The sequence below is a fragment of the Macaca thibetana genome, chromosome 6, assembly GCF_024542745.1.
Source record: "Macaca thibetana thibetana isolate TM-01 chromosome 6, ASM2454274v1, whole genome shotgun sequence".
NCBI classification, from domain to species: Eukaryota; Metazoa; Chordata; class Mammalia; order Primates; family Cercopithecidae; genus Macaca; species Macaca thibetana.
In genome coordinates, this window is record NC_065583.1 from 100,690,496 (window position 1) to 100,708,555 (window position 18,060).

Here is an 18,060-nt window from a genome sequence, read left to right on the forward strand (position 1 = left end):
ACAACCTCACCAGCACCTGTTATTTTTTGACTTTTTAATAATAGCTAACCTGACTGGTGTGAGAAGGTATCTCAATGTGGTTTTGATTTGCATTTCTCTAATAATCAGTGATATTTTGCTTTTACAATTCTGGACACAGGAATGGGCAAAGATTTCATGACTAAGAGGCCAAAAGCAATTGCAACAAAAGCAAAAACTGACACATGGGACCTAATTAAACTATAGAGCTTTTGCATAGCAAAAGAAACTATGAACAGGGTAAACAGGCAACGTACAGAGTGGGAGAAAATGTTTGCAAACTATGCATCTGACAAAGATCTAATATCCAGCATCTACAAGGAACTTACATACATTTATAAGAAAATATGAACAGGGTAAACAGGCAACGTATAGAATGGGAGAAAATGTTTGCAAACTATGCATCTGACAAAGATCTAATATTCAGCACCTACAAGGAACTTACATACATTTATAATAAAAAACCAAACCCATTAAAAAGTAGGCAAAAGATATGTACAGATACTTTTCAAAAGACAACATACACATGGCCAACAAGCATGTGAAACATTTTCATTCATGAAAAATCTCAAAACTTTTACCTCCTTTAGTTGATATTAGTAGTAGCCTAATTCAACATTTATCCCACCCCTAAGAGAACCTTGATTTTATAAGGAATTAACTCCCTAATCATTTAACTCAGGGGACTGGGTCTTCAAAGCCAGCTCCAGAAGTGGATCCTGATTCACCTAGGCCCATCAAAGTCGCCCCTGCCATCCTCTGCTAAGGAGTGGTTTAGGAAGGAGCCTGTTACTCAATTCCGAAAATGCGATGAGGCAATTGTGAGATACTGGAAGACATCTTAGAAAAAGTTCCCTTGTTCTAAGAAAGAGTTAACAGGAAATGCTTGTCTCTTTTCTTCCTTTGGACATTCTGGACATGATGCCAGGAAGGGCTGCAGTCATTATCACTAGCCTGGTGATAAAACCGGCCAGGCAGGAAGACAGAGCCTGGGAATTGCAAAAAGGAGGCGCTGAAGCCCACTCTTCCTCTGGAGTTCATGGAACATGGGATTATACATAACTGCATCCTTTTGTCTGAGCCAGTGTGAGACCGAGCATTTCGTTCCTTGAAATCACATGCTTAGAAGAGGGGTAAGGGAACTCCTAGGATGCCGGCAAGGCAGGCTCGGGATGACAGCTATGCAGCAGGCCCAGATAGCAGCCAGTTCAGATGAGCAGGAGGACAAAGGGCTCCAGGAGGAAGAGCCCCAGTGGGACAAATGGGAACCAGTAGGTTCAGTTGTGTGGAAAAACATCTACAGAGGCATTTTACGAAGCTATTGGAGGGTACAGGAAGATTCAGCTATAGACTCAAAAACAAAACAAAACAAAATGAAAAAATAAGGACAGTCAATTCTTATTTTTGAGAAAACAGAAAACATTGTAAAAGAAATGTACTTGTCTCATACTTGGCTCATCAGTAAGCAATACTTAGCATGGCAATAATAATGAAAATAACAAATATGAATGACATGCAATAAATGCGAAATGACTACATTGGAAGGACAGAGGAAGGGAAAACTGAAGATTCTCAATTAACACAATGACAATAGTCAACTTGACGAATCAAGGGACAGGAAAATATGCATATTACTTAGAAATACAACAGAAATGGGGAAAAGTGTTGAAAGTAGTTGCCTTGGGACTAGGATGGGGAAGGACAAGGACTGGAGGGATGGAAGCTTGTCAGCTGGAGCCTTTTAGCACCACTGAATTTTAAAAATTATGTTCACTGATAAAAATTAAAATCAGCCAGGCAAGGTAGCGCATCCCTGTAAGCCTAGCTTTGGGAGGTCAAGGCAGGAGGATCACTTGAGTTCAAGAGTTTGAGACTAGCCTGGGCAACATAGTGAGAGCCTGTCTCTACACAACATACAAAGATCAGCCAGGCATGGTGGTGTGCGCCTGTAGTCCCAGCTACTGGGGAGGCTGACATGGGAGCATCACCTGGGCCTGGGAGGTTGTGGCTGCAGTGAGCTGTGATCGTGCCACCGCACTCCAGCCTGGATGACAGTGATGCCCCATCTCAACAAAACACAAAAATTAAAATCAATAAAATAAAATGCCCAGAACATTTAAGGGAAAGGTACAATGCTCTGGGTTAGTTTTCAGTTCACATCAAATGCTTATTAGTGGCACTGACTCCTCCTCTTCCCTATTGGTGAACTCTATTCTCTTTGTCCCAAGGGTTTTAGCTTAAGTCTCCTCTAGTCACCCTGGATGCAGATTAATAGATACAAAACTACCTCCATGACAGAATTTATGATGTGTTTTTCAAGACTGCATGGTGGTGAAAAGCAGGAACTGCCTAACATTACATTTATCTTAGGGCCAGTGCTTTGTTTCATTTGGGCCAGTTGCCTGATTTCTTTTTCAGGTCCATCCCTATTACTTTTCCAAAATAAAATTTGGACTCTGGGATATCTTGCATGATGGATTTTCCATTGTAGCATACCAATTGCGCAAACCACCACAGTTCTACAGGCTGGTAGCTTAAAACAATTACTACTGAACAGAAAAAAAAATGCTAAAGTCTACTATGTTACTTATGGCACTTAAATTTATTGCTATTGGCTAACGGTGTTCTTTTTCATAAAATGTCTCATTTCTGTGACACCAGTAACTGGAAAGACTAGGAAAAATATTGTAGATTTCCTTCATAGCAGCTCTAGCAGAGGGGCACAGAAGAGTACCCAGAAGCAGAAGTGAATTCTAGGCTCATTTTAGCCCCCATCTAAGTGGTTGACATGGTCAAACCACTTTACCTGTCTGAGATTCAGTTTCCTTATAATATTAAAAGAAAAACCTATGTCCAGTACAGTATATGGCCCTTAGTAAGTTAAATGATATTTTGGGGAAAATATTGGGCATTTTTAAAAGATGACTAATTACATTCTGCAGTTGACTGTCATCTATACTGAGATGAATCATGTAAGAGTACAAGGCACTAAGAGGAAAACCTAAGTGCCCCCTCCACCCACACCCTATTCCTGTAAAAAAAAGAGAAATGGGCTGCCATGACAAATGAGACAAGGAAGACCAGAGAAGGACTCAGAGATAGCATGGATAAATGTAAATTCTACTTGACCTAAAGCTTAGCAAAAATGAATCCTGACAAATGTTATTTATAGCTCACATTTACAGCTTTCATTATTAATAAGCAGTAAGTTCATGTTCCAACAAACTTTGAGGTATCAAACATGAAAACCAATATTTGTACCAACTGTAGGAATATTTTATACCTGGATCCAGTTTGCTTTCATCCTCGCTGACCAAGAATCCCATGTGGTAATTCCCCACCTCGTGTGAGTAATTTTTTTCTAGCTCACAAACTGGCGGATAATGGGTGACAAACAGGGTTAAGGATTTCACCTAAAGCAATAAGACAGAATAAATGTTATTTCATCTTTAAATTTTATTGTAATTAAAATTTGTCTTCAACTTTCTTTGGAAAAATTTTAAATCTTCCTAAAAGTCACAAGAAAAGTACAACGACCAACTATTATATACTCTTTATCTAGATAACCAATTGTTAATATTTTGTCATATTTCCCTTCTTCCTCCTCCTCCACAGACACAGACATTTTTTCCTGAACCATCTGAGAATTAGTTGCAGACATCATGACACTTCATCCCTAAAGATTTAAGATTCTCTTTTTTTTTTTTTTGAGATGGAGTCTCGCTCTGTCACCCAGGTTGGAGTGCAGTTGCACAATCTCGGCTCACTGCAAGCTCCGTCTCCCAGGTTCATGCCATTCTCCTGCCTCAGCCTCCCGAGTAGCTGGGACTACAGGCACCCATCCGCCACCATGCCCAGCTAATTTTTTTTTTTTTTTAGTAGAGACGAGGTTTCACCGTGTTAGCCAGGATAGTCTCAATCTCCTGACCTCGTGATCCATCTGCCTCGGCCTCCCAAAATGCTGGGATTACAGGCGTGAGCCACTACACCGGGCCAAAGATTCTATCTTCTAAGAACAAAACATCCTCCTATATAACTAGAATACAATTATTACACTCAAGAAATATATTACTATTATATAACATATACAGTCCCTAAATCTCCCTAATTTTCCCACAATGTTTCTTTTTGTCTCTTTCCTTTTTTGTCTTTTATGACATGGACATTTTTGAAGTATCAAGTATCCTTTCCTACAGGAATAGAGTGTGGGTGGAGGGGGCACTTATGCTGTTTTGCATAATGTCTTTCAATTTGGACTTTGCTATTTCCTCCAAACATCATTGCCAATGAGGACTAAGCTCTGATTTTTTTTATCTTGCCCAAATTCCTACCTAAGGGGTCTGGGGATTCATGCCCTACAAACCATGGATTCTCATCAGATGGGTTTTATTTGACCCTGTATATTGTGACTTGCTTTTCAATATGACTCCAGCACAACACTATGAGACACGGAAAAAATATTTAACCCCAAAATATACTTCCTTGCCACACCTTGAAATTGCCCTGTGAAGTCTCTTGTGAGAAAAATCCACATTCTATACAGAATCCCCTTCCCCCTTTGTTTTCCTTCCTTTCCAGATCCATGAGATAATCAACTAAAAGCCAGGCACCCTTTTAGGTCTGATAAGAAACATTTTACAACCTGCTCTCTCTGTGAAGTCTGAGAGCTTCCTCTGCACAATAAAACTTGGTCCCACAATCCTTTATCTTAACCTGAACATTCCTTTCCATTAATCCCAGGTCTTCAGATAAACTCAACCAATTATCAACCAGAAAATGTTTAAATTTACCTGTAGCCTGGAAGACCCTCCTTTGAGTTGTCCCACCTTTCTGAACCAAACCAATAAATGCATTTCTTAAATGTATTTGATTGATGTCTCATGCCTCCCTAAAATATATAAAACCAAGCTGTACCCTGACCACCCTGGGCACATGTTCTCAGGACCTTCTGAGGGCTGTGTCACGGGCCATGGTCACTCACATTTGACTCAGAATAAATCTCTTCAAATATTTTACAGAGTTTGACTCTTTTCGTTGATACCAGGAATATTCCACGGATATGTAGGTGATGGATCCTTCCCAGTGCATCACATCAGGAGGGATGTGATATCATTTTCACATAACTGGGGATGCCAAATTTGATTATCTGGTTGAAAAGGGTACCCATCAGATTTCTTCACTATACCTTTTCCCTTTGTAATTAATAAATAACCTGTTATTTTATTAATGATATTTTGAGATATATGAATATCCTTTTCTCCAACAATCTTTCATCCAAAGGTTTTATAATCTATTGATCATCGCTGCCTGAATCTGTTATTATTCTAGTGGTTATTGAAGGCTGATTAAGAAATTCTTCCTACATTTATTCATTGGTATTCTGTAAAGCAGAGGTTTCACTTTTCCCCACTCACCTCCACCATTTTAAAGTTTATTTTTGTTAGTGTCAGTATGAATTCTTTATTAACAATTTTTTTTTTTTTTTTTAGAGACAGGGTCTCACTCTATCATCCAGTCTAGACTGCAATGGCACAATCATAGCTTACTGTAACCTCAAACTCCTGGGCTCAAGGGATCCTCCCACCTCAACTTCCCAAGTAGCTAGGACTACAGGTGTGTGCCTACTGGGAGAACCCGCTCCTAATGATTACATGGGTTCTTTTCTATTTCCTAAGTGTCTCAGCTGGTTTGATAAATAAAGGGAAAGAGCACAAGAGAGAGAAATTTAAAGCTGGGTGTCCGGGGGAGACATCACATGTCGGCAGGATCCGTGATGTTCCCCGAGCTGTAAAACCAGCAAGTTTTTATTAGCGATTTTCAAAAGGGGAGGGAGTGCATGAATAGGGTGTGGGTCACAGAGATCACATACTTCACAAGGTAATAAAATATCACAAAGCAAGTGGAGGCAGGGCGAGATCACAGGACCACAGGATGGGGCAAAATGAAAATTGCTAATGAAGTTTCGGGCATGCATTGTCATTGGTAACATCTCATCAGGAAACAGGGTTTGAGAGCAGACAACCTGTCTGACCAAAATTTACTAGGTGGGAATTTTCCTCGTCCTAATGAGCCTGGGAGCATTACAGGAGACCGGGGCTTATTTCATCCCTTTGGCTTCGACCATAAAAGACTGCACGCTTCTAAGGGGGCTGTTTATAGACCTGCCCTCAGGACGCATTCTCTTTCTCAGGGATGTTCCTTGTTGAGACGAAGAATTCAGTGATATTTCCCCTATTTGCTTTTGAAAGAGGAGAAATATGGCTCTGTTCCGTCCAGCTCACCGGCAGCCAGAAGTCTTATCTCTGATGTTCCCTGAACATTGCTGTTATCCTGTTCTTTTTTCAAGATGCTCAGATTTCATATTGTTCAAACACACGTTCTACAAACAATTTGTGCAGCTGACACAATCATCACAGGGTCCTGAGGCGACATTCATCTTCCTCAGCTTATGAAGAAGATGACGAGATTAAGAGATTAAAGACAAGACAGGCATAGGAAATCACAAGTGTATTGACTGGGGAAGTGATAAGTGTCCACGAAATCTTCACGATTTATGTTCAGAGACTGTAGAAAAGATAGGCATAAGAAATTATAAAAGTATTAATTTGGGGAACTAATAAATGTCCATGAAATCTTCACAATATATGTTCTTCTGCCGCGGCTTCAGCTGGTCCCTCCGTTCGGGGTCCCTGACTTCCTGCAACATGCGCCACTATGCCTGGCTAATTTTTTATTTTTAATTTTTGTAGAGAGAGGTCTCACTATGTTGCCCAGGCTGGTCTTGAACCTGGGCTCAAGCGGTCCTCCTGCTTCAGCCTCCCAAAGTGCTGGGATTACAGGCGTCTGCCACTGCACCCAGTCTCATGGATTCTTTAATAAGCATTATTTTAAGGCATATTTTATATATTCTGGAAACCTCTATCTGGAGGAAAGTTAACACCAATCTTAGCCTAAATATTGGCATAAGGAGATAATTAAATCAAAGAATTCCAGTTTTGATTCACCTGCCATTCACCTTATTAAAAGTCTGAACGTGTGCCTTCTTTCTGATAACAATAACAAAGAAACATATTAAGGCAGGATTTCTTTTAAAAGCTGTGCTTAAAATCTGCCCTGAGGGATCTTAGGACCACCTATCTCCATGGTGCTCCTTCTCCAAGCTGATAGGCACTTTTAGCCTAAGGGTCTGGGATTGGACACTGCACTCCTCAAGGCTGTTCTCAGCCTGCAGCAGCAACACGTGACCTCCCTTATTGCTCCTCTCTGATCTCTCTTCCCTATCCAAAGATCAGAAGGAACCATGAAAAGAAAGATTTCCATCCATAAAAAGGTCAGGGAAGTTTCTGGTTTCCAGTCTAGCATATAAGAAGGTTGGAGGTTGCCTCTCCATCACAAGGAAAAAGTAGAACAAACTGAAAAATCAACTCTTCTTAGATCTGTAAGAGAAACGAAGTCACAGGCAAACCACTGTCCCCCAAATTACAGATAGACAAGCAGATACAAAGAATCACAACTTTCCTGGGCTGAAATGCAGGCAGAAACCTCTGAAGGAACCAGTATCAGGGTAGGAAAACTGGAACTGGAACTGATCAATTACTGGAGGCTCAGTGTCAACAAGTCTGAGAGTCAAAAAGTCCAGGGGAACCGAGTCACGGGGGAAGGGAGCACACTTCTGTGAGCTTTACTCCCAGGAGTTACACTTGATTCTTACAATAAATGCTGGAGTAAATTCCCCTTATGCTTCAGGCAAGGGGAAGAAAGAAAGAACTATTTTGAAATGCACCAGGGCACTCTGTTCTTAACAAGGCCTGCCTCAAAAGAAACTAAAGCGGAGCCTTAAGTAGCCTTAAGTAGTTTAAAAACCTGCTGGGGTTTTATCAGAGCCTAACCTACTTGGGGGAAGGGAAAGACTCAACTCTACTCTCCTCTAGCCTTCCACATGAGAGAAAGGAAATATCGAACTCCAGCCCACTCTAGCCTTCCTATCCCACCTGAGGGGTGGGAGGGAGGTAAGACTGAGACTTAATCATAGGACTCCTCCCCTAGCCCCTTACCACCACATTACTAAAAGCTAATTTACAGCAGTTCCTTTTACCCAATACATCATGGCCAGCTGTCAAGAAAAAGTCACAAGGCATACTAAAACTAAAAACCCACAAATGTGAAGAGACAGAGCAAGCATCAGAACCAGACATAGCTATGGCAGGGATGTTGGAATTATCAGACTGGGAATTGGAAACAAATGATTAATATGCTGGGGGCTCTATGGATAACACAGACAGCATGCAAGAACAGATGGGCAATGTAAGCACAGAGATGCACATTCTAAGAAAAAACCAAAAGGAAACACCAGAGATCAAAAACACTGGGATGGAAATGAAAAATGTGTTTGATGAGCTTACTGGTAGACTGGACACAGCTGAGGGAAGAATCTCTGGGCTTGAGGACATCTTAATAGAAACCTCCAAAATGGAAAAGAGAAAAAGATTGGGAAAAAAAACCACAGAATATCCAAAAAGTTTGGGACAACTACAAAAGATGTAACATACAGCTAATGAGAATACCAGAGAGAAAATAAAGAGAGAAAGAAACAGAATATTTAAAACAAGAATGACTGAGAATTTCCCCAAATTAATGTCAGACACAAAACCACAGATCTAGGAAGCTCAGGGACCACCAAACAGGATAACTGTCCCCAAAACCACACCTAGACAAATCATATTCAAACTACAGAAAACCAAAGATAAAGAAAAAAAAATACTGAAGTAAGCCAGAGGGAAGAAACACCTTATCTGCACAAGCTCAAAGATAAAAATTACATCTGACTTCTCAGAAACCACACAAGCAAGCAAAGAGAGGAGTAAAATATCTAACGTGTTGAGAGGGAAAAAAACAAAACAAAACAAAACAAAAACCTCTCCAACCTAGAATTCTGTACCTTGCAAAATAATCCTTCAAAAGTGAAGGAGAAATACAGACATTCTCAGACAAACAAAAATTGAGGATTTGTAGTCAGCAGATCTATCCTGAAATGTTTCAGAAAAGTTCTTTAGAAGGAAGGAAAATAATGGGTCAGAAACTTGTATCTACATAAAGAAAATTGCACTATTGAAGAAGGAATCAGTGAAGGTAAAAAAACATTTATTTTTCTTATTTTTAATGGATCTAGTGTAACGTTTTGTTCAAAATAATAATAGCAACAGTGTATGAGATTATGTGTGTTTTTATATATATGCTTATGTACACTTACGTATAAGTGAAATAAATGACAGTGATGGTACAAAGGATAGAATAAAGTAATCAGGATTATTTTGTTATTAAAAAATACGTACATTATTCATAAAGCAGTATAGTGTTATTTGAAAGTAGACTTGGATTAGTTGCAAATGTATATTGCAAACTCTAGGACAACCTCTAGAAAAAGTAAAACAAGAAATATAACTGATATACTAAGAAAGGAGAGAAAATAGCTGGGCACAGTGCCATGCACCTGTACTCCCAGCTACTTGGGAGGCTGAGGTGGGAAGGTCACTTGAGTCCAGGAGTTTGAGGCCAGCCTAGGCAACACAGTAAGATCCCACCTCAAAAAACCCCAAGAAACCAAAAAACAGAAAAAAAAAAAGAGAGAGAAAATGAAATAATATAAAATACTCAGTTAAAAACCACAAAAGGCAGAAAAACAGTGGAAGACACACGTAGGAACAATGAACAAGAACAACAAATAGAAAAAAGTAAAAAATGGTAAATATTAATCTAACTCTATCAATAATCACTTTGAATGCTGACGGTCTAAATGCACCAGTTAAAAGACAGATTATCAGAGTGGATCAAAAAATAAGACATGATGTCTACAAGAAACTGACCTTAAATACAAAGATAACCATATATTAAAAATGTATGGAAGGGCTAGGTGTGGCAGCTCACACTTGCAATCCCAGCACTTTGGGAGGCCGAGGCAGATGGATAACTTGAGGCCAGAAGTTCAAGACCAGCCTGGCCAACATGGTGAAACCCCATCTCTAATTGAAAAATAAATACAAAAATTAGCCAGGTGTGATGGCACACACTTGTAATCCCAGCTACTCGGGAGGCTGAGGCACAAGAATCACTTGAATCTGGGAGGCAGAGGTTGCAGTGGGCTAAGATTGTGCCACTGCACTCCAGCCTGGGTGACAGAGTGAGACTCTGTCTAAAATATATATATATGTGTATGGAGGAAGATATATCATGTTAACATTAAAGAAAGCTGAAGCAGCTATATTAATTTCTAAAGAAAGCTGGAGTAGCTATATTAATTTGAGACACAGCAGACTTCAGATCATGTAAATTTGTCAGGGATAAAGAAGGATATTACATAATGATAAAGGGATAAATTCTGCAAGAAGACATAATATCCTTAACATGTATGCATCTAACAAGAGAATGTCAAACTACATGAGGCAAAAGCTGATAGAACTACAAAGAGAAACAGATGAACATACTACTATAGTTAGAGACATCAAAATTCCTCCATCTGAAACAGACAGATTCAGCAAGCAGAAAATCAGTAAGGACATAGCTGAACTCAACAACACCATCAATCAACTAGACATCATTTATATCTATAGATATTTCGTCCAACAGCTGAAAACACATTCATCTCAAGCTAACATGGAACATTCACCAAGAAAGACCACACTTTGGGCCATAAAACACATGTTGACAAATTTAATATAATAAAAATCATACAATATTTGATCTCAGACCACAATGGAATTAAACTAGAAATCATAACAAAAAGGTAACTGGAAAACCCCCAAATACATGGAGACTAAACAACACATTCTTAAAAAACATATGGGTCAAAAAGGAAATGAAGATAAATTTAAATTATTTGAAACTAAATACAAACAGGAAGCACACCTTATCAAAATTTGTGGAATGCAGCAAAAGCAGTGCATAGAAGAAAATTTATGGACCAGGAGTGGTGGCTCACACCTGTAATCCCAGCACTCTGGGAGGCCAAGGCGAGAGGATCACTCGAGTCCAGGAATACGCGACCAGCCTGGGCAACACAGTGAGACCCCCATCTCTACAAAAAATAAAAAAGAATTAGCTGGGTGTTGTGCCATGTGCCTGCAGTCCAGCTAAGTGGGAGGCTGAGGCAGGAAGATCACTTGAGCCCAGGGAGTCGAGGCTGCAGTGGGCTGTGTTCATGCCACTGCAGTCCAGCCTGGGTAACAGAGCAAGACCCTGTCTCAAAAAAGAAGAAAAAATGGAAAGAAAAGAAAGAATGAAAAAAGAAAATTTATAGCACTGAACACATTTTAAAAAAGAAAGATTTAAAATAAACAATCTAAGCTTCCATCTTAGGACACCAGAAAGAGAAGAGCAAAAATAAGCAAAAGAAAAGAGATAATAAAAATTAGAGCAGAAATCAATGAAATTAAAACAAGAAAGCAATGGGGAAAATAATCAATAGAACCAAAAGCTGGTTTTTTGAAAAGACAACTGATAAGCTTCTAGCCAAGCTAACTAAGAACAAAAGAGAAAAGATACAAATGGCTAATATCAGAAACGAGAAGGACAACACTACGGATGCCATGGACAAATAAAAGGGTAATAAGGGAATACTATTACCAACTCTATGTCCACAAATTTGGCAACCTTGGTGAAAATTTCTTGAAAAACAATTCCTTAAAATTGGCTGACACAATCAGCCAAAACTCACACAAGAAAAAACAGAAAATCTGAATAGGTCTATATCTATTGAAGAACTAGAGTCAATGGCCTTCCAAAACAAAAATCAAAGGCCCCAGTAGCGTCACTGGTGAACTCCACCAAACATTTAAGGAAGATATTTTACCAATTCTCTACAGTCTTTTTCAGAGGACAGGAGTGGAGTAAATACTTTCTAACTCATTCTATGAGGCCAGCATTACCTTAATACCAAAACCAGACAAAGACATTATAAGAAAACTACAAACCAGTATCTCATAAACATAGATGCAAAAATCCTCAATAAAATATCAGCAAAATGAATCCAATGTATAAAAAGAAAAACAGACCATAACCAGGTAGGACTCATCCCAAGTGTGAAAGACTCATTCAACATTTGAACACCAGTTAACATCATCCATCACATCAACAGGCTAAAGAAGAAAAATCACATGATCATATCAATAGATGCACAGAAAGCATTTGACAAAATCTAACACCCATTCATGATTAAAAAAACTCTCAGTAAACTAGGAATAGAGGAGAACTTCCTCAATTTGATAAGGAATAGCCACAAACAGCCTCTAGCTAACATCATACTTAATGGTGAGAAACTTAAAAAGCTTTCCCACTAAGATCAGAAACAAGGCAAGGATATCCTTTCTTACTACTTTTTCAACACTGTACTGAAAGTCCTAGTTAGTGCAGTAAGACAAGAAAAAAAAAATAGATGGGGAAGAAAGAAGCGAAACTGTCTGTTTGTAGCTGACATGACTGCCTATGTAGGAAATTCAAAAGAATTGACATACACACAGACTGGCATTAGTAAGTGATTATAGCAAGGTTGCAGGATACAAGGTTAATATACAAAAGTCAATTGCTTTCCTATGTAGTTTCTAAAATGATTAAAGTTTCTGAGTTACGTCTTTTTGCAAATAAATTTTTTAAAGCAAAACAAAAAATTCCTTTAAAAAAACAAAATGTCTTAATTACCTATGTAATCTAAATAAATGTTTAAACAAAACCTGAGTCTCTCTTGGGTCTTCACTGCCAAAATAACAAAGAAAAGAAGGGAGGCTGGGCACGGTAACTCATGCCTATAATTCCAGAAGTTTGGGAAGCCAAGGCAGGTGGATCGCTGGAGCCCAAGAGTTCAAGACTAGCTTGGGCAACATGGTGAAACTCCGTCTCTAAAAGAATACAAAAATTAGCTGGGTATGGTTGGTGTGTGTCTGTAGTCCCAGCTACTCGGGAGGCCGAAGTGGAAGGATCACCTGGGCCCAGATAGTTTGAGGCTGCAGTAAGCCATGATCATGCCGCTGCACTGCAGCCTGAGTGACAGAGTGAACCCGTTTCAAAAAAAAAAAAAAAAAAAGGAGGAGGAGGAGGAGAAAGAAGAGAAGGAGGAAGAACAACAACAATGGTTGTGCCAAAAAGGGCCATAGCTAGGTGCAACCTATTTGCTGCACAAACTGTGTTGGATGCAAACCTAAGGACAAGGCCATTAAGAGGTTTGTCATTTGAAATATGGTAGAAGGTGCAGCTGTCAGGGACATTTCCAAATTGAGCGTTGTTGATGTCTCTGTGCTTCCCAAGGAGTGTGTGAAACTGTATTACTGCACAAGTTCTGCCACTCACAGCAAGGTAGTCAGGAATCATTCTCAAGAAGCCTAGGGGACCAAACAACTCCACTCCAATTTAGATGTGAGCATGCTGCCCCATGATCTCCATCAAAGCCCATGCATGGAGCTGAGTCTCTAAAGACTGAAAAAAAACTATCTTCTGGGAAAAAATCAAATGGAAATTAAGCTTTAAAAACAAAACTAAACCCCAAAATACCAAGGGCAACAAAAGGTTAAAGAAAAAGAAATTTTATTTTTGTGTTGCTTTTTTTTTTTCTTCTGAGACGGAGTCTTGCTCTGTCACCCAGGTTGGAGTGCAGTGGCACGATCTCGGCTCACTGCAAGCAACGCCTCCCAGGTTCACATCATTCTCCTGCCTCAGCCTCCCAAGTAGCTGGGACTACAGGCACCTGCCACCACGCCCAGCTATTTTTTTTGTGTTTTTAGTAGAGACGGGGTTTCACTCTGTTAGCCAGGATGGTCTCGATCTTCTGACCTTGTGATCTGCCCACCTCGGCCTCCCAAAGTGCTGGGATTACAGGCGTGAGCCACCATGCCCGGCCTTGTGTTGCTTTTTGAAAAGAAATATTAAAAGTATGATTTTATTGGCTTAAATAGCCAATCTCTTCCTTAAATAGAAGAGAGAAAGAAATGAAAACAAGGGAAGACACAATGACAAAGGAGCAAGAAAATGGGGGGAAAAAACAGAAAAGAAAGACCAGAGAAGGGAAAGGCCTAAGGGCAGGTTCCATGAGGGAGAGATTTCAAAAGCAGAGACCAAAATGAACAAGATAGAGAAAGTAAACTAAAGGGGACAGTTAGACGGAAGTGATAGGGATGGAAAGTTTGACACAAACAAAATTTCACACTGAAGCTTAGAAATGCACCCTGAAAAAAGGAGACATGCTTTGAAGGAATGATGTTACCAAATCATATAGAAACACAATGAGATGAGATCAAAGATCTCACAATGAGATCTTTCAGGATGTTGGTAAAATAAAAGGATTTCACAAAGTAGAAATGGCAGTATTTCCTTGTTTGTCCCTCGAGGAATTTGGCTGTAGATGGATGATACCTGTTCTTGATTTAGGGTTCACCAAGGATAATAAGATACAATTCTGAGTGAAAACACTGCCAGGGAGGCCTTTTTCATACAACCAGATTTATGTTGAGTCAGCAAGAAAAAGGAACATGTATCAAAAAACTACAAATATTATTTAGGGTCAATCTGTCTGAATTCAGTGTGTAGCATTCTAGTGATCATTTGCAGGGCTGCGGTCAGTTATAAAAAAGAGAATTCTGAGTATTTGCAGACTGAGATCAGGAAAATAATGTGTATAATATGTATCATCCATGTACACAAGGGTATGCAGGGATTGCATAATGGTATTATGACTACAGCAGTAATAATATATATTTCAAAATAACTAAGAGAATAAATTTCAAATGTCTCACTACAAAAAATGATATCTAAATGAGGTGAAGAATATGTTACTTAATCACTCCACATTGTTTATATATTTCAAAACATCACACTGTACCCCATAAATATAGTACAATTATAACTTTCATTTAAAAATAACAATTTAAAAATTAATTTCTTTTTAAATACAGTTTACCGGATACTTACATCTCTGATGAAATACTCAAGTGTAGCATAGGCAATGGCAATTCCATCATGGGTGCTCGTCCCTCTTCCCAATTCATCCAAGATAACCAAGGACTGTGATGTTGCTTTTCTGATTATTTCTGCTGTGTCAGTCAGTTCTTCCATAAATGTACTCCGTCCTTTATATATATTGTCTGCAGCACCCATCCTACAAGCAAGAGGAAAACACCTTGATTTTCCTCTTAACTTTCTTATTAGGAAGCCAAACATTATTTTATGAACAATAAATATAAAAGATCACTAAGAATCTATATATTTTGAGCCAATAATAGCTCAAATTACATTAAACAAAAGAAAACATGTTGGATGTAAACAGTGTCTAACATCACACTGTACTTTGTAGGAATATTCTGGACAGAATTTGAGGTATTGCACAGAACTCCTAAAAAGTAGGGAAATGTTTGATCCTGCTTTTTTCTCACCAATAATTCCAAATCAAAGTTTTGGTATTCACAGGATAAAACAATGCTTCTCTGTGTTTCTGTGTTTAAAAATCCATGATACTGTACAAAGATCTTGTACAATTAAAGGATTTTTTCAGTGTTTCCTTAAGAAGATTCCATACTGATATTACAAATTAAAGTACTACATAAAAAGTAACTTATTTATATACAACTTTTTACTGGAACTAGAATTATAGATGTTTGATACCTTGCACAGCAGCTAATACAGCTTCCTGAAGTGGATTTATGAAATGGTTCCTACAGATGTCAAGAAATAGGCCCAAAAGATTTAAATTTCTTTTCTGTAAGACTTTTTAGAGCCTTTAGTATGGGACTACATATTGTGCATTTCTTTTTTTTTTTTTTTTTTTTTTTTTTTTGAGACAGGGTTTCACTCCCATCACCCAGGCTGGAGTGCAGTGGCATGCTCTGGGCTCACTACAACCTCTGCCTCCTGGGCTCAAGTGATCCTACAGCCTCAGCCTCCCAAGTAACTGGGACTACAGGCGTGCGCCACCAAGCCTGGCTAATTTTTTTTTGTATTTTTAGTAGAGGTGGGGTTTCACTATTTTGACTAGGCTGATCTTGTACTCCCAACCTCAAGTGATCTGCCTGCCTTGGCCTCCCTAAGTGCTGGGATTACAGGCATGAGCCACCGTGCCCAGCCAATGCATTTCTTAGAGAAGGATCTAGTACACAGCTTTTCTTTAACTGATTTAGCTATGGTCCCTGAAACGTCTTCCAGAGCACCTTGCAGCAATAATGTCTTCCAGAACACATTTGGGAAAACACCTATATAATGCAAAAGCAACTGAAAAAAACAAAAGGAATCATTAGGTAATACTCAGTGTCATGCAGTTAACTGCAAAACTTAGAATTCAGGTTTTTCACCCAGTAGCCAGCTCTGTGAATGCTGGTAACCACTTTCTCAGCAAAATCCCTTCATTGATTTAGTTTTGCTACAATAGTTCACAAAATAGGACACATACTTCACATCTGACCTACAGCACCATAATGTACTTTTCATTTCTTGAGAAATCCATGGTCAAACTGTACCTTAACCAGCTGTGTGGCTGAAGCCCTATAAGGACAAGGAAGATGGAATGTGATGTCCAGACATGGGCAGAGCCTTAGAACTGTTCCAGTAACCAGCAGCATTGAGAAACTGTATAATTTCTGAAATGCTGCCACCTTAGGAACATTCTGGCTACTTTTTCAAAGTTCAAATACTGGTATTTACCTCAATTTTCAATGTTTACTTTACCAATATTTCCTTTTCCCCTAACACAAAACAAGATGATGAAATTTTCATATCTCTGAAACCACTTAGAATGCTTCAGAATCACAACGGTTCACCCTGTCTACCACTGTTGCCTTTATTCTGGCAGGCTGTGAGCTGACAAAAAGAAATCTTTGGCTGATAACAGAACATTCTGATGAGGGAAATATTTTGGGGGGTCATTAATTTTTAGAAATCAGGATTTTTAGAAATACACTAGCACTGGATACAATTTTTTGTTTGTTTGTTTGAGACAGGATCTTGGTCTGTCACCCAGGCTGGAGTGCAGTGGTATGACAACAGCTCACTGAAGACTTGACCTCCCAGGCTCAAGCGAGTGCCCGCCTCAGACTCCTGAATATCTGGGACCACCGGCGCATGCCACAACACCCAGCTAATTTTTAAATTTTTTGTAGAGTCAAGGTCTCACTATATTGCCTGGGCTGGTCTTAAACTCCTGGGTTAAAATGATCCTCCCACCTCAGCCTCCCAAAGTGCTGAGATTACAGGCATAAGCCATCATGCCTGGGTGTTGTATACAGTTTTAATACAGTAGATTAAGTATTACACTTAAGTGCTTTCTAAAACAGTAAAGTAACAGAGTGGTCTTGTTAGAAACATCAAGAATTGTAAGATGTGCCTGGGCAGGCACATAGGATTTCTAGGCAGATACACACACATATTATATAAAACGTTTAGTATATGACAAAGGTGAGATTTCAAATTAATGGGGAAAGGATGAACTACCAGTCAAGGAAAAAGATGCTAGCTAATTAGTTATTTCTGAAAAAACAAAGATGTGTCCCTATATAAGCCATATTCCAAAATAAATGTACATGGATTGAAAAGTTTAATGCAAAACTAGAAATCATAAACATACCAAGCTACATAGATGAAATTTAATCTCTGGACAGGTGAGTGGGTGGTTTTACATATACAGCATCAAAACACATATTTAGTAAAAGACACATAAAAAAGTTAAAGGCAAACCACAAACTGAGAAAAAACTTACAGTAATTATAACAAACACTTAACATTCCCAAAATAAAGTCTGACAAAGCAGAACAAAATGGTGAACAGAAAAACAGGCAAAGGACATAAAGAGTCAATTCACAAAAGAAACAAACTTATGAAAATGCCCAAATACGTAAATTCAACAGGAAAATATTCATATTCAATATGTATATAGTAATATGTATATTGCTAAGTTAGCAGAGATTAAAAAGAACGTTATTATCTGCCATTATCAAGAGTGTTGGGGGGAAAGGGTATTTTTATGTGAGACTGAGACTTGTTACAATCTTCAAAAGACAATTTAGCAATGTCTATTAG

The 18,060-nt window shown here is 38.8% G+C and overlaps 1 protein-coding gene across 2 annotated transcripts in view; it reads right to left on the bottom strand.

Annotated features, from left to right (window-relative positions):
* The window catches only part of MSH3 (mutS homolog 3), a 221,234-nt gene that overhangs the window by 8,437 nt on the left and 194,737 nt on the right, over nucleotides 1-18,060 (bottom strand). For both annotated transcript variants that reach the window (XM_050795642.1, XM_050795643.1), the window contains exons 21-22: nucleotides 14,968-15,154; nucleotides 3,302-3,431 (exon numbers count right to left, since the gene is read on the bottom strand). In XM_050795642.1, coding sequence (XP_050651599.1) covers nucleotides 3,302-3,431; nucleotides 14,968-15,154 — 317 coding nt within the window. The remainder of the gene's footprint in view (nucleotides 1-3,301; nucleotides 3,432-14,967; nucleotides 15,155-18,060) is intronic.